Source organism: Acanthopagrus latus, chromosome 6 (genome assembly GCF_904848185.1).
Source record: "Acanthopagrus latus isolate v.2019 chromosome 6, fAcaLat1.1, whole genome shotgun sequence".
In the NCBI taxonomy this organism is placed as follows: domain Eukaryota; kingdom Metazoa; phylum Chordata; class Actinopteri; order Spariformes; family Sparidae; genus Acanthopagrus; species Acanthopagrus latus.
Window position 1 is genome coordinate 8,900,927 of NC_051044.1, and position 27,065 is coordinate 8,927,991.

The 27,065-nt window shown below is 38.5% G+C and overlaps 3 protein-coding genes across 15 annotated transcripts; 1 reads left to right on the plus strand and 2 right to left on the minus strand.

Moving 5' to 3' along the window:
* Positions 1 to 3,967: 3,967 nt before the first annotated feature.
* Positions 3,968 to 11,216, minus strand: tshba (thyroid stimulating hormone subunit beta a). 4 transcript variants are annotated; one of them, XM_037102055.1, is made up of 5 exons: positions 10,851 to 11,216; positions 8,044 to 8,150; positions 5,679 to 5,800; positions 5,381 to 5,579; positions 3,968 to 4,583 (listed from the first exon to the last, which is right to left on the minus strand). In XM_037102055.1, the coding sequence occupies exons 4-5, from the start codon at positions 5,540 to 5,542 to the stop codon at positions 4,305 to 4,307; spliced, it is 441 nt and encodes a 146-aa protein (XP_036957950.1). In that variant the 5' UTR covers positions 5,543 to 5,579; positions 5,679 to 5,800; positions 8,044 to 8,150; positions 10,851 to 11,216; the 3' UTR covers positions 3,968 to 4,304. The 4 variants fall into 4 exon arrangements, with proteins under 4 accessions (XP_036957950.1, XP_036957949.1, XP_036957951.1 ...); XM_037102054.1 differs by having other exon boundaries at positions 8,044 to 8,525; XM_037102056.1 differs by lacking the exon at positions 10,851 to 11,216 and adding an exon at positions 8,449 to 8,758.
* Positions 6,765 to 17,057, plus strand: slc5a8l (solute carrier family 5 member 8, like). 3 transcript variants are annotated; one of them, XM_037102050.1, is made up of 18 exons: positions 6,765 to 8,157; positions 8,446 to 8,511; positions 8,707 to 8,758; positions 9,272 to 9,339; positions 9,588 to 9,742; positions 10,039 to 10,179; positions 10,274 to 10,403; positions 10,839 to 10,927; positions 11,223 to 11,335; positions 12,599 to 12,666; positions 12,781 to 12,867; positions 12,983 to 13,176; positions 13,639 to 13,748; positions 13,859 to 13,962; positions 14,078 to 15,379; positions 15,825 to 16,332; positions 16,438 to 16,587; positions 16,678 to 17,057. In XM_037102050.1, the coding sequence occupies exons 1-15, from the start codon at positions 7,804 to 7,806 to the stop codon at positions 14,186 to 14,188; spliced, it is 1,842 nt and encodes a 613-aa protein (XP_036957945.1). In that variant the 5' UTR covers positions 6,765 to 7,803; the 3' UTR covers positions 14,189 to 15,379; positions 15,825 to 16,332; positions 16,438 to 16,587; positions 16,678 to 17,057. The 3 variants fall into 3 exon arrangements, with proteins under 3 accessions (XP_036957945.1, XP_036957946.1, XP_036957947.1); XM_037102051.1 differs by having other exon boundaries at positions 14,078 to 15,363; XM_037102052.1 differs by having other exon boundaries at positions 6,767 to 8,157; positions 13,877 to 13,962.
* Positions 11,512 to 25,579, minus strand: sycp1 (synaptonemal complex protein 1). Of its 8 annotated transcripts, none has more exons than XM_037102045.1 (35): positions 25,475 to 25,579; positions 24,788 to 24,917; positions 24,417 to 24,501; positions 24,273 to 24,316; positions 24,016 to 24,180; positions 23,871 to 23,938; positions 23,672 to 23,745; positions 23,492 to 23,550; positions 23,295 to 23,361; positions 23,061 to 23,134; positions 22,872 to 22,980; positions 22,246 to 22,340; positions 21,975 to 22,159; positions 21,816 to 21,883; positions 21,675 to 21,736; positions 21,443 to 21,559; positions 21,212 to 21,316; positions 20,985 to 21,088; positions 20,758 to 20,875; positions 20,554 to 20,624; positions 20,400 to 20,466; positions 20,251 to 20,313; positions 20,105 to 20,167; positions 19,959 to 20,021; positions 19,734 to 19,850; positions 19,535 to 19,645; positions 19,364 to 19,456; positions 19,186 to 19,260; positions 19,017 to 19,103; positions 18,777 to 18,923; positions 18,263 to 18,316; positions 18,073 to 18,144; positions 17,877 to 17,981; positions 17,674 to 17,739; positions 11,512 to 11,871 (listed from the first exon to the last, which is right to left on the minus strand). In XM_037102045.1, exons 2-35 carry the CDS (start codon positions 24,914 to 24,916, stop codon positions 11,806 to 11,808), a joined length of 3,048 nt encoding a protein of 1,015 aa, XP_036957940.1. In that variant the 5' UTR covers position 24,917; positions 25,475 to 25,579; the 3' UTR covers positions 11,512 to 11,805. The 8 variants fall into 8 exon arrangements, with proteins under 8 accessions (XP_036957940.1, XP_036957938.1, XP_036957936.1 ...); XM_037102043.1 differs by lacking the exon at positions 11,512 to 11,871 and adding an exon at positions 17,006 to 17,570 and having other exon boundaries at positions 21,221 to 21,316; XM_037102041.1 differs by lacking the exon at positions 11,512 to 11,871 and adding an exon at positions 17,006 to 17,570.
* Positions 25,580 to 27,065: the final 1,486 nt, after the last annotated feature.

The following is a 27,065-nucleotide window of genomic DNA, read 5'->3' on the forward strand; positions in this document are numbered from 1 at the left end:
TGGCACACACACCCTCACAAAAACTGATGCAAAACACGTCAGTCAGAGAGTTATTCTGGGACTCTAGCAGCAGCCTCAAAAACACTCCAACCATTGTTGTCAAATTCCAGTTTGGCCCTGTTGGTCCTCCTCCTCCTCACAGCCTTGACCACAAGATCAGCAGGTTTTCAGATCAGCAAAAGCGTGTTTTTCAGCGGACTCACCAAGCCAGGTTTGGGTGAACACGGACAGCTGCTGCTCCTTCGACTTGTAGCTCTGTAGACACAGAAAAAACTATTACATACGTAAATCTGATCAGGGCCATTTTCCTGCATTGAGAGTAATTTGAGTTTTTGGTGACTTTACTTTTATTTAGCTGACAATACGTCCAATTTTCTAGTAAAGTGAAGTTTTACAAGCAGGACTAAGGGGTGCATTTTAATTGTGTGGTTGACAAGTATCTGAATACTTCTTACACCATCAGCTGGCCCTGATTTCTCCCTGCTATCAGTCACCAGGACAAATGTAGGTGGAGTAGCTGAGGTCTTAACCTTTATAATTATTAATTGTTGATATGTCCCCACTGAAGGTACACATTATTCTTGACTGTTCCCAGGTGTGTTTGCATGCAACTGTGTGCTTATCAAACACGTTTAGATGGAAGAGCTATCAGTGAAGTCATCTTGGTTAACAAACAACAAGTAAACAAACATCAGCTCAACTGTTTGTGTATAACTAACCCTCCATGTATGTGGACGTGTAACACATTTGTGTCGGACACATTATTTTTGAACATCCATGAAAAAAATACATCTCAATACAGACGTATGTGTTAAAGTATGATAAGTATGACAGTCCTTTGCAGAAGGTTAGAAAAAAGGCTTTTGAATGAATTTTCTGAATTTTCTACCTGAAGATAAACAAGTACAAAAAGTATTTGTCATAAAATTAACTCTGGGTTAAACACTATGGAAGCTTGTTTCTGCAGGGAAAATAAAAGTCAAAATGATGTGATTAAGACAAATTCATGTAAAATTTATGTAAAATTATGCTTTAACCCCCCAGATACATGAGAATAGAAAGTAAAGATTATTAGATTAGACATAATCAGGACAACAAAAGGACTACACATCTACAAGTGGATATAATACTCCACTAGTGCGGTCAGCTGACTGTCTGCAAGGTTGAACAGAGTGTCAGGTTGTCTTGTACAAGCTACCACTGGGTTACAGTGATTCAGCATTTTGCATTTGCAACTGCTTTTCAGTCCATACACTCACATACCACCCTCAAGGTTTCTTCAAGTTGTGTCATCTTTTTTTAAAAAAAAAAAAACCTGCTAGATACATCAATCTGATTGGGGCCATTTTCATGCATTAAGAGTCATTTGAGTTTGGGTGTCTTCATCTTCCTTTTGCTGACAATGCTTCCAAGATTCTATTAAAGTGAGGTTTTAAATGCAGGACTAAGGAGTGTAGTTGAATTGTGCGGTTGGCAAGTATGTGAACACTTCTCACACCAGCAGCCGGCCCTGGTTTCTAAATGCCATGTAGGTGGAGTAGAGGAGTTCTTACCCCCTATAATTACCCATTGTTGAAATATCCTCAATGAAGGTACACATTATTTTTGACTGTACCCAGGTGTGTTTGCGTTCAACTGTGTGCATATGGAACACGGGTTTAAATGGAAGAGACATCAGTGGATTCACCTCGGGTAACAAAGTAAACAAACGTGGTCTATCCCTTGTTAAAGCAGGAACTAAAAAAAAGGACCCTATTGAATTACTCAAAGGGACTCTTCCTGGGTTTAGAAAGACCGTCGGCAGAATGCTACAGGATAGGTTTCAAATGCAGGTTCTCATGTAGTGGCTGCATAATGTGGAAAATTACCAGGGGCATGACAAGACAAGAAGGCTTTTTGTTGGCACTGAAAGTGGATCATCTGAGGTAACAGCATTCAATCTATAGACACATTCCAGGGGCTCAGGAGCTGTCTTTCACTGTTAATACATGACTTGATGCTGGAAGGTTGCATAACAGGAAGGCTGTCTAACAGAATGATCTACAAGTCATGTTTGCAGCTTTGCATAGAGTCAGCACCTCCTACTTACATAACTATCCTTTCCATATGTTCCTGGGTTGTTCAGACTCTTTTCTATTTAAGCGTCTGTCCGATTGATAAATATCTTGTCATCCCGTTTCCTTTGAATAAAAGATAAATCAGGAATCAGGCAATCAAGGGATCATGCTAACAACACCACAGAAGGAGAAAAAAATGATCTGGGGGGACGCACTCGTGACTGGAAAATGTTGAGTGTCACTGTCTTGCACTACATGAAAAGTCAATAGAGCCACAAAGTCTGTGTCTTTATGTATGTCTGCATTGAATTTAACCTCAATGTGTCCAGTGGTTAGCAATATTTCAGCTGGTTTCAGCCTACTGTCTGATCAACACTGCCGTCCCTGGAGCCGCCAGCACAGCGCCAACGTTTCCCACATTTTTTCCGGGTGAATAAACACAACACAAACAAAAGTGTGTGGTTTGTCTGAATGAAAGAGTGGTCGGTATGTGGTAGGCATATAGCTGATTCTCTCTGGACTGCTGATGGAAGCAAATTCCATTTCATCCACTGCTTTATCCATTAGGGGCATTAGGGTTTTCAAAACACCACCACACAGGGAATTTCAGGCGGGCAATTCAGACCATTGTACCTGACTGTAGAGTCAGATCAGCTCAACTGTCTGTGTATAAAGCATAACTAACCCTCCACTTCTGTGGATGTACGACTCATTTGTATTGGACATATTTTTTTAACATTCATGTGAAAATAGAGCTCAACACAGACGTGTGTTAAATCTGATAGACAGTCCTTTGCAGACAGTTAGAACGAAGGCTTCTTCTTAATTGTCTATGAAGTACAAAAAATCTTTCTTATAAAAGTAACTGAGTTTTAACAGTTGTGTTCTGCAGGTGGAAAAACAAGAAGGAGATGCAAACTAAGCTTGATGGGAAAAAAATCCCGGGTGAAAATTATGAGATTATGGTCAAAATTATGTGATAAAGTCAAATTTATGATTAAAAGATTAGAAATGATCAGGCCAACAAAAGGACCATCAAGTCTACAAGTAGATGTAATACTCCACCATGTTGTCAGCTGACCTGACTGTCTGCAAGGTTAAACAGAGTGTCGGGTTGTCATAACTTGTACAAGCTCCCACTGGGTTATAGGGAATCAGCAATTTACAAACTGGTTTTTGGTCCATACCCTCACATACCACCCTCAAGGTTGCCTCAAGTTGTGTAACTATATAAACTGTGTCAGGCATCAGTGGCAGACGTATAACTTGACAGAGGAAGAGATCCAGATGACGATTACTCTTAATAACTCATGAAATTATGACTGTCTCTGCCTGTGTGATGTTTCGTGGACTTTCAGTTATATTTCATATGACTCTATTTTGATGAAAATTCTTTGAAGTAATTTATTTTTAATCCACACAGAAGAAAACATCACTGACACAAGGCTGTAATATTCATAGGTGACTAAATATAAGATAAGTAGATGAGATGTCACAGAGCTCCACGTGACAGACTTACATACATACATACATACACCCACTCTGAACCGCCGGGCTATTAATAAGCTCCAGCTGTCTTCCAAAATTCCCTTTGTGGATGGGAAACTACACATAAACTCTACTTGGGCTGAGATAAAATGACTCAGCTACAAACACTGTAAATTTAGCGTCTGGTGACTCTCCCTCTCTGCGTTTATGCGCTGATCTTTGTTGTTTCAACATCCTCACTGATAATCCATTTAAAAAAAGTTGTGTGAACAATCACGTGCCTTCCTGAATGACTCCTGGGGCAAAGATAGTACCTCGAGGTGACATTGTGGGGCGTCACTGCCTAGTGTTTGTTATGTAGTAAACAGAAAGCCACAGTCCAGCACAGGATGTGATTAAGTCAAGTGCAGCTTAGTCAGAGAGCTATTTAGAGACTTCAGCTTTAATTGAATTCAGAGTATCCCTTCCACAGTAAACATGATAGGTCACACACACATGAGTGTACAGGGGGATTAATAATGACGCTACTGAAAATACCCAGCAGGATCACCTGAGTTGGGCAACAAAGGCACAATAAAACAGGCTGGTACAGGAGATAATACAGACGGGACAGACATCAGTGTAACCATCACAAACTGAAGGATGACGTGTGTCTGCTCCCAAAACATTCATGAATCATGCAGTTTCCACATGGTAATCTAAGGGGAGAGAAAAAGAAAAAGCAGGGACAACAAGCTGAGAGCACTAACAACAGAAGGATCAGAACGGGATCATGTAGTTGCTCTGGTCGGGATACGGGTAGAGACGTCTGACTGGTTTGGTACACCGAGCTCCATTCACGCTGGCCCTGTGTGCGCATTCATCGCTGTCAGTCCTGCAGGCCCCACAGTGGCAGCTGAGGGCCACGGGGTAGGTGAAGACAGGGTCGGTGTTGATGGGACAGCCGGGCAGCACGGCTGTGCGGTATTCCACTTTGTCATAAGTACAGCCTCTCTGGATAAGGAAGCGGGGGCCGAATATGTCCCTCATGTTGCTGTCCTGCTCACCGAACACAAGCACATAGATTAACATCACACATTCTTTAGGGCACTTATTCTCATCTGAAAAAAGGGAGTCTGCGGAAGTTCGGTGTTGTGTTTGAGGCTGGTCGTTACTTCATATCAGTAGAATCCATTTCTAAATTATTGTTAGCTACTGTTGGTCTCTGATAGAGGAGTGGAGAGAGGTTCTTGAGAATATGCTTTAAGTCACACCCTTTGGACTGTCGTGGAAAAATCCAATCCGAGTCCTTCACAGACTAATCCACAGTCCAGCAGCATTAAACAACTTAAACCAGTAATCTACCTGGAAGACATTTTTCTCATCATGTTACAATCTGCCCACATATGGCCAATACAAAGTGATATAAAATGTTAATTACTGGAAATTCTTACCAAAGAACCCTTTCAACTCTGTTGTAAATGTCATGATTTAATTATAACAGGATTTTTTTCTTAATTCAGAACTGAAAATTTTCCAAAAGATTGCTTTAATCTGTTTTGTGAATATTTTAGAATTCAGTCTCTATATTTTCTATTTTCTTTAATAGAATTTGATTTGTGCCTTCCATTCACACTGTTTAACACGTTGGTTATCATAAAATGCAAATATTTTGTCACCAATAAAGTTTTCTGGGGACGAAAAGAGTGACTAAACATTGAGTCACACAATATCAATTACATAAACTTTTACATGATTTTGCTCCTTGTCTGTTAGTATTTCAAGGTGCCTTTTCCACTATTATTATGAATGAATGACAATACTATTCTTCACCATGAAGGACATACTGCACATACCCTCGAGTAGCAGAATCCCATGCAGATGGTCGTGTTGATGGCCACACAGAAGTCACACTCTGGCCTGTCCACATACAGGGTGAAGTCAGTGGGTAAACACATGGGAACAGCTGGACTGAAGAGCAGAAAAAGGAGCCAGCAGCTGAACACCGCAGTCTCCATGTTCAGCGAGTGTTATTTTTTCCAAGCAATATGGGACCTGCATGGGAAGAAAGATTAAAAAAAGACAAATTAACAACCAGATAACAGAACATTTTGAATCTTTAATGTTGTTTGTCCCCCTCTGAATGTAAGTCACCTGCTCAGGAGATGTTGGTGCCTGCAGGCCTGTTGACGCCGTGAGTCTCAACGTCCCGCTGAACAGTATTTATATGAAGATTATATAATCCATCTTTATCCAAACGAGCCGTTATCTTCTATCTGTGACGAAAAAAGGAAGAACTGAACTTTTACTCCATTATGTGGATTACATGAATTAATGATTTCCTTCATTAACAAAGTAACGGTAACCAAGGAAACTGACACAATGGATTCTACACAAGCTAAAACCTTCTGTGCAGCTCTATCTGATTCTGTCCAAATTAGTCCAACACAGTGTCCACTAGATGTCACAAAATGTCCCAGAAACTCCATGGCTGCTTGAAAAACAAATATAATTTATAAAGAAATGGTCAAACCAGGACTTTGTCTTCCTTTTCTAAAACAAAGATAATCTGGTTCTCATTTAAGTAAAAAATTAACAGAACAAAATGCACTTATGTAAAGCAAAATATTTCAAGGTACCTTCTAAATGTTGGGATGTGTATTGTGCGTTACAATTATCTACACCATTCAGCAATGTGCACAAGTCAATTCACAAGCTGTCTCTGTCCGGACATGTACTGAGTGAACATGAGCGGAAAACGTTCAGGTCAGGTTTTATCTAATCTGCTGTCATAGTAAGTAAAATACAAACTGCTGTAGCAGACATCAGCAATTATCGCTTAACACCAAATATTTCAGATACACTTACACAAATAGACTTCATGCTACTGACAAGGCAATACCTTGACTCAAAAACCAGTGAGGAGTGTTTTTATCCAAACACTGCCGGATTTTCTTATCTATATAATTGTTTAATGATTGCAGAAGATCGTCGGAGTCTCTCTGACACATTAAGTCAGATTCGTGAAGCACACGTCCTTGTTGTGTCTATTTCCTCTTGATTCATAATTCAAAAGTGATTCCAGGCATTCCAGTTGCCGTGTCATAAATTGGGCTTTCAATCCCAGCACCTCTTACTGAATTGAAGTCTTCATTCAGTAACATTCACCTTGGATAATGCACACGGCTAATGGCTCAGATGTGTTGTCCTTTTCCAGTAGTGACTAAAGCCATCAATGAAGTGAAAAACATAAACAGTCCAGTGTAAGTTCAATGTCCATTTTAGCGCCTCAGTCCTTTGCTAAACTCTTACTTAACTTTATAAACATTAACACTAAGTGCCATTTTACATTAACTTTGGTAGAATTTACTGAGAAAGATGCTCTCATCAAGAGCGACTTGAATGAAATCAACCATAAAATCTGTCTTCATTAGAATGAAAATTTCAGCATGTCACCAATTAATATCTGTTGTACTCAGAGAGGGTCCCTGCAAACGGCTTACTCCTACATTTTTTTAATTATCTGCATTATTCTTTACCGCAGACACATTTCTCTCCTGACACCTACATATTTTTGGAGTTTGCATCACTAGATTGATAAGCAAATATACTGATGTAAAGCATTAGTAATCACATGTGATTGTCTGACACATTAGAAAGGATGTGATAGCCGGAGCAGAGACCTGCCCTGACTCCTGAATTTCCTCTTAAGTACTGAGTGACATAAGATTTTATAAAGAGAGCTCGTGGATGTGTCACTTTGTCAGAATAAAGCATCAGATCAACACGAAGCTGAGACACACCACAGGATCACCACCTTTTACAATCAATGAAATTCTGGCTGACTTCAGTACTTTGTATCCTTGATAGATCATTAACTAAAGTCAACTAAAGTTTATAGTCTCCTGAAGACATCAGAGTGGACCAGACGCCTGCCGCTTGCATTTGATGTACTACAGTCAGAGCGACTGATAGCTGGACTGGATAACACAACAAAGGACTTAAGCGCTGAACTCTTTGGATTTTTCTATTTTTTTCTTGAAGGTTTGAAGGGAAATGTTTAATATGAGCGTGGCTGATTTAGATTCCTCTAACAGGAGAGTCTAAAATACACTGAAAAGCGTTTGCCTTGCTGCTTGTGTGCATTTTTGTTCTTTCCGTCGGTCTAAATGACAATTTCAGGATCATTTAGAGGGAAGAAAATCAACAATTAGTCATAAAACAGAAATCCTCAGTCGACAGTTCATATATAAGTGTTAGAAAAGCTGTTTAACTAACTATGGTTGGTACAGGTGGTCCAGTGGCCACTTTCTCTGTGTGGGATTATGTGGTGTTTGCTGGAGTAATTTTGGTTGCGGCTGGCATTGGCCTCTTCCAGGCCATCAGGAGCCGGAAGGAGACGAGCAGCGCCGAGTTCTTGTTGGGTGGAAGGCAAATGACAGCTGTGCCAGTTGCCATGTCGCTCACTGCCAGCTTCATGTCTGGCATCACAGTCATCGGCACACCTGCCGAGGCCTACCGGTTCGGAGCTGCCTTCTGGCTCTTCGGGTTCTCCTACGCCATCATGTCTGCCATCACCGCCGAGGTCTTTGTCCCGGTGTTCTACAGACTGGGAATCACCAGTGCCTATGAGGTTGGGAAATGTCACACACACTGAAATTATTGTATTGGTACAAAGGCTGGCTGACAGGGAGCAGGAAATTACAGTGGAAATACCAATAAAGTTAACATGTTTTATTGGAGGACTATATAAAACCTGACCATGGCTATAGAAACGTGTATGTAATGAAACAGCTATAAAATATGTCCCCTGAAACGTGGCCGGACATTTCAGTTAAAACTAAAGAATGAAAAACACAAATGTGGATGCATGAATCAAACAACATTTTAATGTCTGACAATGTTTACTTTTCATGTCAAGTACCTGGAATTGCGCTTCAGTCGGCCGATTCGGATAATTGGGACATCAATGTACATCGTACAGACGGTAACATGCTTTTACTGAAATCAAGAGGAATATTCAGTCTCTTTTTGTATTTAGATAATTAAAAACTAAAATACAAAAACAATTAAGAATGGAACAACCATGCATATTTAACAGCACCTGTCTTTTTCGCTAAGATAAGAATCACAAGCTTGTTTATTTTGCAACTAATAAACTAATGGCGGCCTCCTTTCTCAGGTTCTCTACACTGGTTTGGTCATCTATGCTCCAGCTCTCGCACTAAATCAAAGTAAGTCTATATTTGGGCTTTTCTTACAATTATGAATAAAAACTACTTTGTATGATCGTCAGGAGTCCTGTGTTTTGTTTACATCTTTCGCACTTGCCACAAACACGCCCACCTACCTCTTCTGGACAGCAAACCTCAGCACAAACAAGGGTAGACAAGATTTTCTTTAGATAGCAGCCTAACTTAACTGAAAAAAAAAAAAAAATGGGGAACCTTGGATGCAACTTTGTGCTGCTGTCTAATCTTTACATTATAATCTACTTCTTTCCGGGCACCAGAGATTGTGTCCATGGATACAGTTGTTAAAAGATACATCAGGGTCTCTATATGTGATGATTATCATAAACATAGGTTCACTCTAAAAACAAAGAGGCAACAATGTGCAAAATTACCAGGATGGATCAGAGATCTTATAGTGACTTCTGCTTGAAGTTACAACAGTCACATGTTGTTGTGTCTCAATAGGATTATTTTGTTTGTATGACTCACAATGGAACCTTTTTATTTTATCAGTCACAGGACTGGATCTATGGGGAGTGCTGGTGGCTACAGGAGCAGTTTGCATCGTCTACTGCACTTTGGTTAGTACAATGTGTGTCAAAATGTCCTTGAGTCCAACTATGATTGTATCTAAAACTGTTAAATCATATGCAAGCTGGTTCGTTATTTAAATTTCCAGTATCATCAAACTATTTAATTGTATAGTATGATCTGCACAAAGGCAAAGTATCTGCATTCAAATGTTTAAATTAATTGTACATTGTACAAAACAGCTATCACGACACTGGAAAGACTTGATGCCCTGGCCCTAACATGGCTGTTGTTTCAGGGCGGCCTGAAAGCAGTAATCTGGACAGACGTGATGCAGATGGTGATCATGCTGGCAGGCTTTGTGGCTGTTATAGCTCGAGGAGCTGTGCTACAGGGAGGCCTGACAAACATTTGGGAGGACTCAAGGAAAGGAGGCCGACTAGAGGCGTTTGAGTGAGTACACAGCCAGACTTGTGGCTTATAGTATTTGTTATTTGCTTGTTTTAGGATGGTTATGATACCAAAAGAATGTGGCCTTCTGGATGACAGAAATTAGTTTATACCCACAGTTACACAAGTTTGAACTTCCTCTTAATGTTTCCTGTAATAGTTACTTGCTGTTGAATCCAAGTATGTGAAAATCTGTTTTTATGCTCACATTAATTAAGAAAAACTGAAAATCAATTATGCCTTTTCATTGTCCTAAGCATCACCCCACGTTATCACTTGTTCTTTCACTTCGGTCACAGTTTTGACCCAGATCCTCTGAAGCGACACACTTTCTGGACGATTGTAATCGGCGGCAGTGTGATGTGGACCTCTATCTATTCAATCAACCAATCCCAGGTGCAGCGCTACATCTCCTGCAAAACTCTGGGACATGCCAAGATGTGAGTGTTCCTGCAGTGCAATGCAAACAGTTAACTACTGGCAGCAAGCGAAGGTTCATGCACTGATAAGTCTTTTTTTTTCAACATCCCCCAGGTCTCTGTATGTGAACATGGTTGGCTTGTGGCTAACTGTGAGTCTGGCTGTGTTTTCTGGCCTCACCATGTTCTCCATCTACAAGAACTGTGATCCACTTTCAAACGGTGATGTTAGCACCCCAGACCAGGTGATTACAGCTGCAACTGTTGTCTACGCAACCATCACAACGATGGCATGCTCATACCTGCCAATATTTGGGTTTCGAAATAAGGACGCTTTCAGGGTGGAGCTGGATATGCGTGGAACGTCTTCCTGCTCGAGCAGCTAACGCTAAGTTAAGCGGCCTGTCTGTAAAATTCTGTGTGCAAATTAACCTTTATAGACAATCTGGCAACTTGGGTGAGGTCAAACATACGTAACCTATCGTAAAAATCTTACAATAAAGTTTGAGGGCCATGCAAATTACAAGCATTTCCTCAGAGACACAACAAAATAGAAGGGTGCTTGGAGATGGAAGTATGCGAGAAACCTGGGAAATCACAGAATGTTGGCAGGTCTGGTCATGCTGTTTGTAATGTAACAAAGCACTGACAGTAAATAATGATTTACATTTATAAACCAGTTGCTGCCCTACCTTGTGATGGATATTCTGGCAGTTTACCCTGGAATACCTGGCTTGTTTGTGGCGGCTGCCTACAGTGGTACGCTAAGGTGAGGCCTGACACACACAAGGAAAAAAATGGATTCTTTACACACCAAGTCAGAAATGTTGTGTAGATAAGGAAATACTCCAACAGCTGAGACACGATGCTACAGAAAGATTGAGTGGGCATTACCTAGATTAGGTTACTTCCTGCGAAAAAGTCCAGATGATTGTTCCACTGAAGACTGAGCAAGTTGTTTATGAGAAGCCATTATCTACATGCTACCTGAGACTAACCTTATCTGTAATATAATCTTCTTTTGAAATGAATCGGCCTTTCTGTTCTCCTATTTTTTTTTCCAGCACGGTGTCTTCCAGCATTAATGCCCTGGTTGCTGTCACTGTGGAAGACTTTATTCTACCAGTGTTCAAAAACCTCACTGAGAAACAGGTGTACTGGATGAATATGGCCTTGAGTAAGTTCCAAAGTAGACCACAAATACGCAGGGATCATAAAAGCATAGTTAAGCACGAGTTAAGAGTGGCTGACAACAGCTTTGAATAATACCTTTCTCTAAAATCATTTTATGAATTAGAACATTAAGTCTAAACATGTCTAAGTCTGCAGTACATTATGGTGATCATGAATACTACAGTATCAGTTCACAGGATACCAGCAGACCCCAAGATAACCATTATCTTGTTATTCTTAGCTGGTAATAAAAAGCGTTTACTATTCTCATGTCCGAGGTTACGACATGATCCAAACATGGTAGAGACAGATGGCCTGAGAGCTGTGAACAAAGACAATCTTGTTTACACAGTTTCCAAAAAACAGACTTCACAGGACACAGTGAACAAACAGTGGCTGATGCTACAATAATACAGAGTCTTTCATCAGATGGATTTACCTTGAAAACCCTGGACAGGCAGGAACATGTAGGAACTATAGTCTAATCTTCTTTTGGCAGGGTAAGATCGAGGGTGTGGCTTTGCTGTCATTTGAGAAGAGCTGCAGAAAAGACTCAGTTTTTCTTAATTCAGCACAGACACTGGATCCAAAACAGTCACAATGCTCCTATTCATTACAGTGCAGCTGGAGGTGTTGATAAGAGTTATCACTTATGAGAGGGAAACGGTTAGAAAACAGTTTCTGCAGGGTTGACAAAGTTCATTTAAGGATAACTAAAAGACCTTTTTAACACCTCCAACAGGAAATCCGCCTGGAAAATCAGTAGGGATTACATAAGCTGCATCCAGTTCTTCTCAGGAATAGATAACATGAATTCAAATAAATCAAATAATGTGCCCTTGAAAGCCTCCTGCACTCGCTTTCCACTGTCGCAAAAAAAAACCCTTTTGGTTAATCAGTTGTCTCCTGACAGCCACATGAAAAAAACATGCTTCTTATCTTGCTGTCTTTTGAGGACTTTTATACATTACAAACTTTTATACATGAAAATAGTGTTTCTCATACTTTCAGCCACCAAAGGCCATTCAGAGAAAAACAACAACAACGTGCGACAAATTCAAAATCCCAAAAATCCCCTTTTCAGCTGATAAAAACTCAGACTTCAGTTACATCTATGTAAAAGAAAATGTATATGCATTTCATTTTAGAAAACATTTTGTATCGGCTCATCTACCTCAGATTTTGTACCAATGAATGTCATAGAAAGTTGTGATTAGATCCTTTCTTTTATTTCAATAATGCAGGTTTTAATATTATTTTCACCTAGGTGTATTCTTTGGTGCCGTGTGCATTGGGATGGCTGGAGTTGCTTCACTGATGGGAAGTGTCTTGCAGGTAAACCTCTCCAACACTATGTGTTGTCAGTACTGCAGCCATTTATTGCTCTACAGCACCACCATGTGTTGAGTAATAAGAATTACAAGCCATCGGACGTTTTTCTGTTTTCAGGCAGCTCTGTCCATATTTGGCATGATAAGCGGGCCTCTCCTTGGTCTTTACCTATTAGGCATGCTGTTCCGCACACCAAATTCAATAGTGAGTACTTCCTGTCTGGAACATTCGCTTGCATGTCTGCACCATCTCTCCACACAAAGAAAACTTTACAAATGTGTCACATCGAGAAAATATTTGACCGCAGTTTACTTTGCAGGGAAGCCTTATGGGAATGATCATCGGTCTAGTGTTGACTCTGTGGGTGGGGATTGGAGCCCAGATCTACCCACCGACAGCTGAAAAGACAAATCCTCTCCCACTCAGCACTGTAGGGTGCAACAACACAATGGGCGAGCACAACACAACACAAGCTCCATGGACCACTCCAGTGACTCTGACCCCACAGCCTGAGTGAGTCAGATAACATACATAAACATACATCAATAAAGTTTCATTAAGAATAGGAATATTTCTCTGCATTTGAGTAAGTGAAGAGTTGGTAAATGAAGACAAAGCACAAATATGATTCAAGGCTTTAAACTTTCCTTCCTGAATGCTAAATGAATCCCAGAGTACTTTGATATCATGTACGTTTTTTACAAGTCCCTTTTTAAGCAAAGATGTGAGATTATGTGTATAATGTAACTGTAAAATTACTGTCTTTGGTGTTTGGACTTTTGGTTGGACAAATCAAAATGTAACCTCAGAATGAATCAAGACAATAATCTCCAGATTAATCGATGATAAAGATAATCCTTATTTGTAGCTCTATTTCATTCAGCATTTTATCAGAAAGAAGTTACAACCCTGTTTGTGTGACAAGTGTAGAAAGAAGGGAGGATGACTGATAAATCGATTTCTTCTGTGTGTCAGTTTCAGACCAGCTCTGGCAGACAGCTGGTACTCTCTGTCCTACGTCTACTTCGCTCTCCTGGGAACACTGACAACAATCGTGTGCGGCCTGCTACTGAGCTCAATCACAGGTGAGACATTATCTAACCTCTACTTTCACTACAAAGCCATATCGATACTTGTATGTTCAAAATGTTGAATATTATTATCCAAATCTGCTATAAAACGCTTATGTGAATAGGTGTCTATTTCATTTTAGGTGGATGCAAGCAAGAAAAAATTAACCCTGACCTATTTGTGAAGATGAGTGACCTGATCTGCTTCAGCTGGTGTAGTAAATCACAGGTAAAAGTCTGACCCCTTAATTGGATATCTGGTAACAATGTGACATCTGGTAACAACAACCAAACTACAGAAGATTCTGTCAGGTTATTAACAGTTTGCTAAATGCTCTCTGCAGGAATCTGATGTCACAGAGAAAGCTGCAGGAGAATTTCACATGGAAGTTGAAAACCCAGCGTTTGCAGACTTTGACACAAGTAAAAATGCTGAAATGGGCACAAAACTGTAAAGCTACTACATTAACTCACGGTTCTTTCCAGTAATTATTAGTATCTTATAAATGACAAGCCACAATTGTTTTGCTGCTACATTCCTGTGGTGCATTTGATTTGCAAACACAAGTTAATTTTATGTATGTGCCTATTTATTTGATATGTATCATGCATTTTGAAGATGGTGCTGAAATTGAGACACAAAATAATTCACATTAGGGACAACTTGACAACTTGTAAAATAGAGTGTCAAACTAAAACAGAACTTTACAGGGATGTCATTCAAATTCCACAGCTTGCCTTGTTGTGTTGCTACTCAACTGTCGTGCTTTAACAACAGCAAAAACAACTCATATATATATAGTAGGAAACCGTCCCCAACATCTGGTGGTATAGAGCTTTAATTAGATCAGGATGTTTAAGCTGTAGTAGTTTTCCTCAGAACAATGGGGTAAAAGACATTTAAAACAACACCACATCTTCAGCTCCACACTGATTGAGCTGATCCTCCCATTTCCTGTCTAGCAGTGACGTACCAACTTTTACTGCTCTTTGTTCAATTGTTCTCCCTGATTGCGACTGCTGTCTCTATATTCTCTACCTGAACCCTGTCACGTTCATTTTTTAAAAAATTTCATGCTAACACAGACAGGCACTCTGGAATGTTTGTTGATTTCTATTTGTTTATTTCCTTGTTGTTTTATATCGAATTTACACACTTTTCATGAACTACCTGTATGAAGTATTGACAAATTCTACTTGTTAATAAATATTTTGTACAAAGTTTTACACTACTGACTGAAAACACACATCTGACCTTCAGTGTATGACCTTAAAATGTCAGTGAGAGAGAATACAGGGCTCCAGGAAAGACAAATTTACAGTGAAGTTAAAAATTTGGCAATGCAGTTTCTCTTCTACTCAGGGCTATAAATTTTATTTGAGCTGAGCAAGGGAGAGGCAGGAAGACAGACAGGGCGAAATTGAGCTTTGGTCTAGGTAATAACCCTGCCCTTTGTCTCCTTGGCAACATACAATGGAGGAGGTTTACAAAGCCTTGACCTGCCCACTTTTACCTGCCACTTTGCCAGCAGATCTAGCCCTTTAGCCATATCAGGTTTGTAGGAAGTGGAGAGTCAGCCATGACATGGAGGACGACTCACTGCCAGGGTAGTGAAATAAGTTTTGACAGGTACTTACAAAACAAGGTGAGCTTGATTTTTCTGTCTGTTTGATTTAATATACAGCTAAACGTTCTGCAAAAGTAATTTACTTGATTAATCACATTTTGAAACTTTGTAATAGGAGGAACTTAGAAGTGTTTCGATCGACTACAAAAGATCAGTTGATAAGAAGCTGTGTATTTTCTTAGTGCGTACACAGTCATGTTTAATATATGAAGTCATTTCCTGCAGCTGATGTGTTGAAAGATCTGCAATCTTTGAAAATTCACTGCAAATGATGTACTAACAAAAGGTTGTATACAATGTTTAAGATATTGTTTTCATTGTGTAACACAGGAGGCTCAAACTTTTTACAGCTGAGACCTTAACTGTAAAACTCTAGAGACATTAAGATCAGGTAACCATGTATGATTTTACTGTGTCTATTCTATGAAGTGTTTTTCAGCTCGTGTTTTGTTACCCAATACAGAATTTAATGACCATGGACACCATCCTTCCTACCCTGGTTTGTTACCTTCTGGTGATTTCTTTTGCTGTGGCGCAAACAGAAAATGGGAAACTGCCTAGCACGACAGCAATAATAACATCTGACTTAAACCTGACAAACACAACTGCACCGGTAACTCCATCTTATTCTACTGTACATGAAACTGTCACAGACTTGACTGACAACACAACTCCATCCACCAGTATGACACAGCACAGTGACACTTTCACAACCACAGCAGCCACAATTGAGAGCAAAAGTCCTCTCCATACTTCTCAGTCAACATCCATCATGACTCCTCTCACCAATAGTACATCTCTGACATCCACAACACCTGGCACTCACACTCCAACATTTACTGCAATGACAACACCCGCGATGCAGACAACAGGCGGTTACATAAGTACACCTGATACTACAGTAATTACAACTGCTAATTCATCTCACACTGTCAACACAACCTCAGTTTCACCGGATGGAACCACACAAGGTAAGCATCAGATTTTCTGTTTTATCAATAATTTAACCATTCACCAAACAGAATGTTAATATTTAACTGTGATTGACTTTTATTGCCTTTCTTTTTTGTTAATAGCGTTGCGAATGAGCAGTTCAGAAAAAAACATGACTATTATCTTCGGCGCTGTACTTGGAATGTTTGCTGTGGCATTGGTTGGGATCATGCTTCACAAATGCAAACACAAAATCCAATATCTGCATCGACCTCTTACCACCAATGACACGGGTAAGGAGTTTCCCTTCATCAATCAATACAAACTATCTTTTTAAATCATTTGCAGTAAAAAGAATACAGGACATATTCAATTTTCCCCAGATGCATTTGTGGCAGACGATGACACACTCGTAATTTCTGGAGGACTTTATGATGGCCATCCGATATACGACAACGTACCAACAGCCTCAGAAGACCAATCTCAATTCCGCCTCGAGTTCCTTCATTAAGGAGAGAGCATTCCTACAGTTTGAGATCACCTTTGTGCTTGACAGGCATGGACTAAACCAAGTTTTCACATCTACCAATAATTACAATTTCAAGACTGAGATTTCACCCCAGTGATATTCAAATTCTTCACAAAAGACTAACAGCAGAGAGGAGGGGAAAATGACACTGTGCAGTACATTCAAAAAAGGACAATGCTGACTGATTTGAACATTACTTTTACTTCTGTAACTGTCAGTACCAAGATAAACAAATATATTAATTTCATACATATTAAGATAATAATAACTATACCTTTTCCCACACCAACAATATGAACATGCGCAGAATGAATAAGGTTTCATGTGAACACCAGTAAAGATACATTTTAAAGCATTTAGGGTGAGACTCCTCAACCACTTAAAATCTTCCTACAAACCCTGAAAAACTAGAACAAGAACACCTAAGTCTTTCTGTTAACAATGCTGTTGAGCTAATCCATAACAATACCATGTATGAATGTTAAGAAATGAATTGCCAATTCTATTTGATTCCAAACGGTAGCATATATTCATTTTGGAACATTAACACTTAAAACTGTCTAAGATTGTTTTGAGTACTGTTTATCTGACCTGTAACAGCACTATTTAGGCAAAGACCCTCTCACTGCTCTTCTTCTTTTTTTTGTCACAGCCAGTTACAGCTGTCCAACCAGCATCTCTCATCCTTTTCATTGCAGCAAGCTTCAAGGAGTTCCCTGGTGATTTATGACTGACAGGGCTCTGAATCTGAAAACATGTGGGGCCAATTTTTGAATGACTCAAAGGAATCATTTGTCTTTGTCCACTTCATATAATGTCATTTAAGACTATACCACTATGTTCAACTTACGTTTTGCAAGCTGTTGAGTTTGGAGGTTGGAGCAGAAGACTTTGGCGCAGGTGCATGTGCAAAGCTCTGTCAAACAAAGAAAAAGAAATCAAAATCGGCTCCCCTGGCAATATCTCATAGACAATCATATCAATTAAACAAACAATTTAAGATCATTTATTCATCTGACAAATAAACTCTCAACAAATAAAAATCCAACTCACCAAGATATCATTTTGATCAGAGCTGTCAGACCTGGGGTCAAGCTCTATGGTGTTCTTCTCCCAGCACGCAGTCAGAGAAGAAGGAGGTGTTCTAATTCTGTAGGACTGTGAGGGATTTAAAAGAAAGTAAATGTCGGCCAAAGTCATTCATATTTTTATCAATTTTGGAAAATGTCAGAATGATACTGTTTATTACTTTGATCTTTGATGTTCCGCCAACCCTGTTTGTCATTATACTTGGGGTTTCCGGGTTTCCATTTTGAATTTTCTATGATTAAAAGAAAAGTTAATGACATGACAGAATGAAAGAAATTGAATTCTTATAGTATACTGTTCTCTATCACAGTCAATCAAAATTAACTTTATAAATTCATTCAACTATCTACCTTGGTCTTTGGTGTTGTTCTAGCTGATGTTTTGATGAAGTCACAGTCAGAGTCCTTTACAACAGACGAAAAATGTTTCCCCAGTTACATTTTGAGTATCATTAAGTCATTACCTGTAGTGACATGTTCACACTGCATTTATTAACTGTTGACATACAGTGTATGCTAAGAATGACACTTTTATACACAAACACACATGAAGACAAACACACTGTCCTTGCGTCAAAAACCAAAAATCTTCCATTTCTCTTCTTCTTCAGACAATACGTCTGTATATAAAAGGCAAATTCTGTTGACAGGTTGCCAGCATCCTGAATGTGATGATGGTCTGAATGTGATTAATGGGATAACGCGTGTTAATACACATTGTCTACAGTATTTCAATTAAACCTTTCCTGACCATGAAAATACAAATAAAGTTATGACCTGATTTGATTTCCACCTCCTCAACAATTAAGAAGGTGAAAGACATAAGAGAATCTATTTTATTTTTTTTTTGGTAGATTAGACTCACAGCTTTCTTCATAACTGCAGCATTTCCATCATCCTTGCTGTAGGAGGGAGTTTTCCTGGTCTTGGAGAAGCTAAACACATGTCTCTTTGCAGAGCTCTCTTTTGGAGTCACTGAACTCTTCCCTTGTTTATAGTTTGAGGCAGGTGACTAGGATAATGAAGATACATTTTTCATGAAGTAAAAGTGATAATAAACCATGTAATCAAAAGTAGCCTATTTCATAACATGCAGATATCTTACCTGCTTGTTTATCACTTCTGACAGCTGAGAGCTTTTCATGGATGACATTTCATTCTTCAAATCAGTGAGCTCTTTCTGGAGGTTTTCCTAATATCGACGAAAAGTGTTTCTCAAGAACCACCTATTTCAGTACACAAACAAAAGTTACCTGATTCAAATGAGGACATACCTTCTCTGCCACTTCTGTCTTCAGCTGTTGCTTCAGCTGATCTTTATCAGTCTTGTGCTTCTCAAGATCCACTTCCTGATTTTAAGAATTTAGTTTCGGTTATGATAAGATTCATTCATTTTCTCATTATATTTCTCATCGTTATATGTAAACATCAATGTATGTTGTGTCAGCATACCAGTGATTTCCTACAGGCCACAGCCTCTCTCTCTTTCTTCCTGTTCTCATCAAGCTCTGCATCCTTTTGTTCAACCATCCGGTCATACTGGCTCTAGTAATAACAAGTAAAGTTCCTTCTTATGGATCCCTTGTTATGTATAGACAAACATACACTCTATGATGATCTTACCTTGTGTTTTTCCATCAGTGCGACCATATCTGCTATCTTGTGTTGACACTTGAGTTCTGCGTCTTCCTTGTTCTTGACAGCCTCTGCTGCTGTTACTTTGAGCTTTTGTACCTGTAACAAATTCTCAATGTTATTCTCAAAGTTTCAACTTTGACAATCTACAAATGTGGTGAACAGCATAATGTTATGCTTAAATGACCTCATTCTTAAGCTCTTCTGCAAAGGTTGACTTGGACTCAAGCTCCCTCTGGAATTTCAGATAGTCTTCCTTGTTCAGTCTCCTAAGTTTCTGGGACTCCTCTTGAAGACCATTGACCTAAACACAAAAACAACCATCTACATCATACATGGTTATACTTCAATTCTACCAATGGTTTATACTATCAATATTAAGATTTGGAAGAGGACAAAAACATACCCATACCTCATTTTCAAGTTGACTGAATTTTGCAGTCTCTTTCGCTATTTGTTTCTTAAGCATTTTATTCTGAAAATGCACAAGTGAAATGTAAGCTGAATAAATAAAATCCCCATACTATGTGTATCTACAATTTCAAAGTCATCACATACTTCTTTCTTGTATTCCTCCTGGGCTTTGAGCTTGATTTCAAAATTTTTCCTGACATTGCAGAGCTAAAAAACAAAAGAAATTTTGTTACCTCTAGAAAATGATCAACAATAATAACAGCATTTTAAATTTCCTGTATAATAACCACCTTTGTTGCCAGAGCTTTGATTTCTTTTTCTTTTCCTATAATTTCCTCCTGCAGATGTTCGCACTGTACACAAAAGAGAACAAATTATTTAGAGTAGTGGGCACCTTTCTTGTGTTTTTCTTAAAAAGTAATTTAATTTGTATACTTACATGATCTTCAAGTTTATTCTGCGGAGTCTCCCTTTGGATTTCAGTTTTAATGGAGTTTAATTCCTCTCTATTTAATGAAAATACAAACATCTATAAGTGTCTACAACTACACAATATCACACCCCTACCCACCGTCTCTAAAGGGTAAACTCACCGTAAACATTGGTTTTCTTCTTCCACTCTTTGAATTTCTGTTGTGAGCTTTGCAGCCTTATCCTCACTCTCCTGAACAGAACAATTTGTTATGCACACCATTCAGTGAGTAACGAAAAAAACAAAAAACAAAACATGACACCTAATACAGATAGCTACCGTCAACATGACAATAATCTACTACATTTGTTCGGACAATGCAGACCTTCATGTTAGCCAGAATAGCTTTCGCATTAGATGATGCATTCTCAAACTGCTGTTGAATGGCTGTCTTCTCAGACTGCAGCTCATCAAAGTTAGACAAGAGCTCTTTGTACTTTGTTCTTAAAAATGACACAGATTAAACCAATTAGACATTTAAGATTACAAACTAAATGTAATATTCTACAGGATGTTCCAATATTATAGAATGGCTGGCTATTAAGAACTTACTCATGGTGCACAATGGCTTTCCTCAGTTGATCAATCTGAAAGGTGTTTTCTTTATTTTTCTCTTTTTCAGTAATTAGCTCTCCCTTTAGCTCCTTTACTTGGATCTGAGCAAATACAATGCAAAATATCACTCAATATTTTTTTTTCTTTATAAAAGTAACCGAACAATGTGAAAGAGTGGATAAGAAATAATGAGTGCAGAAGGAGAACAAAAATCTTGTAAAAACCTCTGTCACTTTAGTCTTCTGCTTTAAATCTTCGTGTGCCTTTTCAGCAGCTTCACAAGCCTTCTTCAGTTCATCACTTTCAGCAAAGGCAGCCTCTGCTTCAGTCTGTATAAAAAAGTATAGCATTAAGAAAGGTAAAGTAAAGCTAGAGCATGTATTTCTAGGTACTGGTATTAGATGATGGTATAAACATATTTTTTCTCTGTGAGGTGAGGTGTATATATAGATTACCTTTAATAGCTGGACTTCTTCAGTTTTCTTCAAAAGCTCAGCTGTGAGTTCCTCCACTCTGACTTCAGTGACATCAATCTTGCCCTTCATAGACTCAATGGATTTTGATTTTTTGTCCTATGAACAATATCATTCTGTAAGTGTTTTCAAGTAATCTTTTGTGGTGTTCAGAACACAATGAACAGTAAAGAGCCAAACAATACCCTCTTTTAGAGGATAAAATACATCTTACCAGTTCATCTTCAAGTATTTTGATCTTCCCATCTTTCTTTGCACTCTGCTCCATGGTCACTTCTGTTGAGAATAACATTTTCTTTTCACCTGACATCGCAGCAAATGACAGTATCTTCATATCTAACTGACTGAGGCTTACCTAAAGATGTGCTGCTTTTTTTAAGGTCCATGTCATTTGCCACAAGTTTATCCTCAAGTTCACTGGCCCTACAAAATGAGTCATAACAGGAACATAACGGCACGAGAAGAAAATGTATTTGATCAGGACAAAGCCATGAATTTGCGGAGTGAATTATACCTCTGTGTCTCGAAGGCTAGTGAATTCTGTAGCTCCTGAATTGTTGTCTGAATCTGCTCCAGCTTCTCTGCTTGTTGATTTCGGACTTTCCTGAGCTCCTCCAAGTTTAAGTCTTTGCTTTTAATCATCTGTGCATATTCTTCTTTACTCTTTTCCAGCATTGCAGCAATAGCATCATGTTTTTTCTAAGAGAATGAAGACATTTTAATCAAAGCAGATGGAATAAAACAGAGCCCAGTCTTATTATGAAGTGTGACCTCAATGCACTCACCTCAGTTTCTTTGCAGCACTGCTCTGTGGTATGCAGCTCTTGAAGAACGGATTCTCGTTCAGTTTTTAAGCTTTTGAGAAGTTCATACTGTTCTTCTGTAAGGTTAGCAAATAAATGATTGTCATATTTGCTTTCATACTCCTACAAATTACAAAGTGTTCAGATACTGCTCACTGAACATACATTTTACAAAAAATGTAAAAACTTTCAAAAATGATTTGTTATGGCCTACTTTTTCCATTGTAATTGCATTTTCATAAGCAGTTATTACAAAGTACTGTGGTCACAAAGGATCACTGTACAGACAAAGTTGCTGTAAAATATGAAATAAAACATTAAGAACCCAGTGCTGGGCTCACCATAATAACTTCACTATATCATATTGCCAAATAATGGAAATTTAATTACCACTTGAACTTGATTATTTTCCAATCAAACCTAATTGGTCATTCAGCATTTCTATGAGATTCTTTATGAACACATTAATGACAGCACATTAAAACTGTTAAAAATGTTTACAACAGTTTTATTGTGTTTTAGAAGATCAAAATGTATTTTTGCCAAAATCTGGATCTAGGAAAATATAGCCAAGGGCATGTTAACTTGAAATTCAAAACTTATCTTACCTGTTTCTTCTTGAAGCTGTTTGCAGTGCTTCTGGGTTTCATGAAGGTCAAGCAAGAGTTTTTGTAGTTCACTTTCCTTGTCCTTGAGTTTTGTCTGAAGCACAGCAACCTATGGACACAGTGTGCAGACTTCTGGTTACATTAAGTTCCCCAAAAATTTTATCTGAAAAAAATGTTTATGTTACTAACCTCTCTCTCTTTCATGTTATATTCTTGATGATGTTTCTCTTTCAGACTTTCAAACTGCAGCAGGTCCTCCTTGACTGTGAAAAATATAAAATGGTTAATTCACTTCATGATGTTTTCTTGCTTCATAGTTTCATCCTATGTCATTAAGATAAAATGTATCCTTCATATCATGTCTTCCTAATAAAATGTGGAATTACTGTAGTGAAAAGGTCAAACAAAGAATAGAAACAAAACCTTTTTGCATCTCTTGCTGATCGGCTTCTGCTCGCATACGAAGGCTTTCAAAAGCTGCAATTAGTTTCTACAGGAACAGAAAGCTACTTGTAAATGGACCATCACACCTTATGTCACACATTTTAACTAACTACTGTCAAACAAGTATTCTTATCAATACTAAAAATATAAATTATACAGATTTAGAGGTGTTTTACCTGAATGCTTTCACTATTTTCCATCAAGATGTGATGTGTTTCTTCTCTTTCGGATTCAACTACCAAAAACAAACATATGGTTATAAGACAGACATGTGTAAATATGTTCTACGTCTTAATAATATGGCTGGTTAAGCTATTTGTTTCGGTTAAAAATAATTTAAAGTACTTTTTACTTACATAAGTGCATTTTCTTGGATGACCGCTCAAAAGTATCTTTGAGGATATTGCACAAGTTCCTTGTTGCATTGTTCCTGTATTTAAAATTTGGAAACCAAATATTTCAGGAAGACAAAACCCCTTTTTTCAAAAACACATGTTCATCTGGCTATTACAGAGCACTGTGACCCTGAGCACTTTAAAAAAACAAATCCCATACTTGTTCCTCAAATCCTCATTCTCACTGATCTGTTCCTCCAGCTTTAAGCTGAGACTTTCATTTCCAAACTGTAAAGGCAGAACACAAAATATTACCAGCAAAATAGAGATCAAAGGAAAATAATACTTGTCACTTTGGCACACACCTGCAATTCTTGAATGGCTTTGCGTTGAGTTTCAATTGTTCTTTTGTTTTCTTGTAGTCTCCTTTCCTTGTGCACAGTGTCACTGTCAGCTTTGACCTTCCAACACTTAATTTTCTCAACTTCATCAAACAGCTTGCAATAAAGCTGTCCAGGATTGCAATTGTTCTGGAAAACGTTAACAATGATGGGAAGTTAACTGACATACGGCCAATTCTAACCTATTCATGCCTCACATTTTTGTACAATGAAAATATTACCATGTCTTTTTCCATTGGTGGCACGACTTTCATCTTAGGAAACTCTTTAACAGAGAGACAATAATTAATTCATCACAAAGTTGATGATACCATTTGTGCTGAAATGACGAAGCCAGTGTTGTTTGTTTTTTTTACAGAAAATACCTTGTCTGGTAGGTTTTGTTGGTACAACCATGCTCATATTGGGGAAAGGCATGCTCTGCTCTTTGTCATAACATTTACTGTTACCCTAAGGAGAAAACAGCAGTTATGCTTAGTCATCATATGTATTAATGAATACTCCCTTTTAACTACAGCAGCCTCCAGTCCCTGATGTTTTCAGCTTTCAGCCCAGAAAACAATAAGTGTGCATACTGTGTAAGACTTTGTTTAAAAAAAAAGGCAGAAAATAAAAAAAGTTTGCTAATTACTGTGCTGTAGGACAGCATCAGTGCTGAGCTAACATAAGTATTTTGTCTTTACTCAGTAGTGTAACTAACTAACTAACTAGCTAACTATTGGCTAACTGAACATACCTGCTGCAACTTATTCATGAAATCACCACAACTCTCAATGATTTCCTGAGGTCGAACAGCAGATACCTGTCCATTATTCACTCTGGGAGGTACCAACAGTTTGAAGTTAAAACCCCGGTCTCTGTCCATCCTGAAAGTAAAACACAAATACAGCCTCTTTTGTCATTAGAAATCAGTGCAGGAAAAAGAGCATTCATATTTTAATCCAAGAGTGCTTTAACAAACTACTTGTCTTTAGAAGTAGGAGAATCTTCTCAGCTAACAAGGGAAAACTGAAGTTGCCGCATAGAATGGAAATACCAAAGTACAGTACTGGAGTATGTCTAGCTAACCTTAGGTGCTTTATTACATTCCACCCCTGAGCAATGACAGTTTACCATACAGTTTACTGAGCATCTGTTAATGATATATTCATAAGAAATAATGTCAAGAAGCTTTCACATGATTTAATTTCACCAAAAGACCGGACGTTAATTAACGTTAGCTGAACTAAACAACCGTTGAGTTCAGCTAACGTTAGCCGTTGAGTCAACTTGGCGTTAGCTTACTCAGCTAGCACGTTCGTAAAACTACCTTTGACCATTCCTGTGAGACAAGAATAAAATAGCTACAAGGAAAGGACAATAACATTCAGCATAACGTTTTAAAGACGTAATGTGAACTAGCAACAGCCCTGTGGTTACTTACCTACGGCTGGAAAAGTTAGATATGGAGCAGTTGACAGGTTTTTGACTTGTAAAGTACCTCCAATACTTGGGCGCGCGCAGGGATTCGCCTGTTGAGCGTAACGTGACCGTTGACGTTCAAACTGCCAGCAGGGAGACGGTCTTACTTATACATCCATTATCGGACAGCAGGGACCATGATTTACTCATTATCAACACGGTGCCCTCTCTACACGTCTACCGTTTTTAAACTGAAATGTAAATGATTTTATGAGTAAGAAAAAACACCACTGAATGTCCGAAACCTACCTGTAAAGATAGACCAGACTGCCTGTTTAATGTAGTTTCAGTATGATGGAGTATGAACCTACAGATCCAAACTGCTTTCAAAAGATGTCTCCACTAAACATAAACAACTGCCAATCATCACATTAAGATCTGAGAAGCTCCTATTAAAATATGGCAGTGTATTATCATTGTCATTTTTACTCAAGTAGCCTACTATTCGAATTTTACCAAAGTAGTATTCACGATAACTTTCCTTGTCTCCCAGTATGCCTTTTGGGTACTTTTTCACAACACTGGTTATTTGACATGTAAGATTAAGATAACTAAAGCTGACTGCCTCTGCCAGCTACAGACGCTGTGAGGCTCGCTGGCTCATTATAACCATAAGTTCACAAAAGACTTTAGAGTGAAGCCATGCAACTATAAATAAATCAATAAATCCTTGGGTACATTTTGAAAAATGAGGGAAGAGGAGACTCCACGGTCATTTGATTGACTCATTAAACACTGTGGGCCCCTTTCGACATCCTTTTTGGTTTGGTTATAAGACCAGAACATAGATTATTCAAGGCGAAATGAAATGAAAACATGTGCGCTCCTCTCACGTCCCTGATACTAAGCACATATTACATTTTTGAACATTTTCACAGATGGAAAAAGTGTGACTGAACGTGCTGTTCTGTACAGAACGTTTCCTCAGCATTCAGATTTTGATATAAAGGGCCTCGCACAGCGCTTAATGTTCCTTCAAAACAGTATACTTGACTAATGCCATCACAACTCTTCGACCCTTTTCCTACAAACATGTCTCCCTATAGAAACAACCAAATGGGCGTGCATTTTGTTTAAAAGCGGAATATGTCTTCCCAGCTTTGTTATGTAATCACTACAACTATTCTGTGGAATTCTTCTCTTAATCTTGTTTTTGTGTCAAGAGAAAATGTATATTGATCAGGCTTGAAAAGCTGCTCCCTCATTCATAAGTAGGCTTGTAGCACCAAGAGAAAACCTTGGCTCTGCTGGTTGACTGTCATACTGTTTAATGAGACTGACAGTAATGTACTGATTTGTATCTTTGAAACAATAAGCAATACATATCAATTTGCAAATTATTGTTATAATTTGTTATTGTCCAACCAGCACCTACTTTGTAGTGTAAGGTATTGTTTTTATTGACTTATTTCACTGTGGTTGGCGAAAAAAATGACAAGAGCACGGTGTGATGACATCTGTTAATCCTGTGTGGGCTTTTGTCTTGTAATATTAGTGTCAGAAATGAACAGTAAAATACATTATACCAGTGTATTTGTATAAGAGAAATAGTG

Bases quoted from the DNA above. Each gene is read 5' to 3' on its own strand.
- sycp1 (XM_037102041.1), bottom strand. From the start codon at position 24,916: ATGGACAGAGACCGGGGTTTTAACTTCAAACTGTTGGTACCTCCCAGA. The intron at 18,924-19,016 runs GTAAGATATCTG...TCATTATCCTAG, and splicing joins CAGAAGTGATAAACAAGCAG to TCACCTGCCTCAAACTATAA. The intron at 18,317-18,776 runs GTGAGTCTAATC...TCTGTTGTAAAG, and splicing joins CTGCAGTTATGAAGAAAGCT to GACTCTGACTGTGACTTCAT.
- tshba (XM_037102055.1), bottom strand. From the start codon at position 5,542: ATGGAGACTGCGGTGTTCAGCTGCTGGCTCCTTTTTCTGCTCTTCAGT. The intron at 4,584-5,380 runs GTATGTGCAGTA...TTCGGTGAGCAG, and splicing joins TGGGATTCTGCTACTCGAGG to GACAGCAACATGAGGGACAT.
- slc5a8l (XM_037102050.1), top strand. From the start codon at position 7,804: ATGGTTGGTACAGGTGGTCCAGTGGCCACTTTCTCTGTGTGGGATTAT. The intron at 8,158-8,445 runs GTTGGGAAATGT...TTTCATGTCAAG, and splicing joins GAATCACCAGTGCCTATGAG to TACCTGGAATTGCGCTTCAG. The intron at 13,963-14,077 runs GTAAAAGTCTGA...TGCTCTCTGCAG, and splicing joins GCTGGTGTAGTAAATCACAG to GAATCTGATGTCACAGAGAA.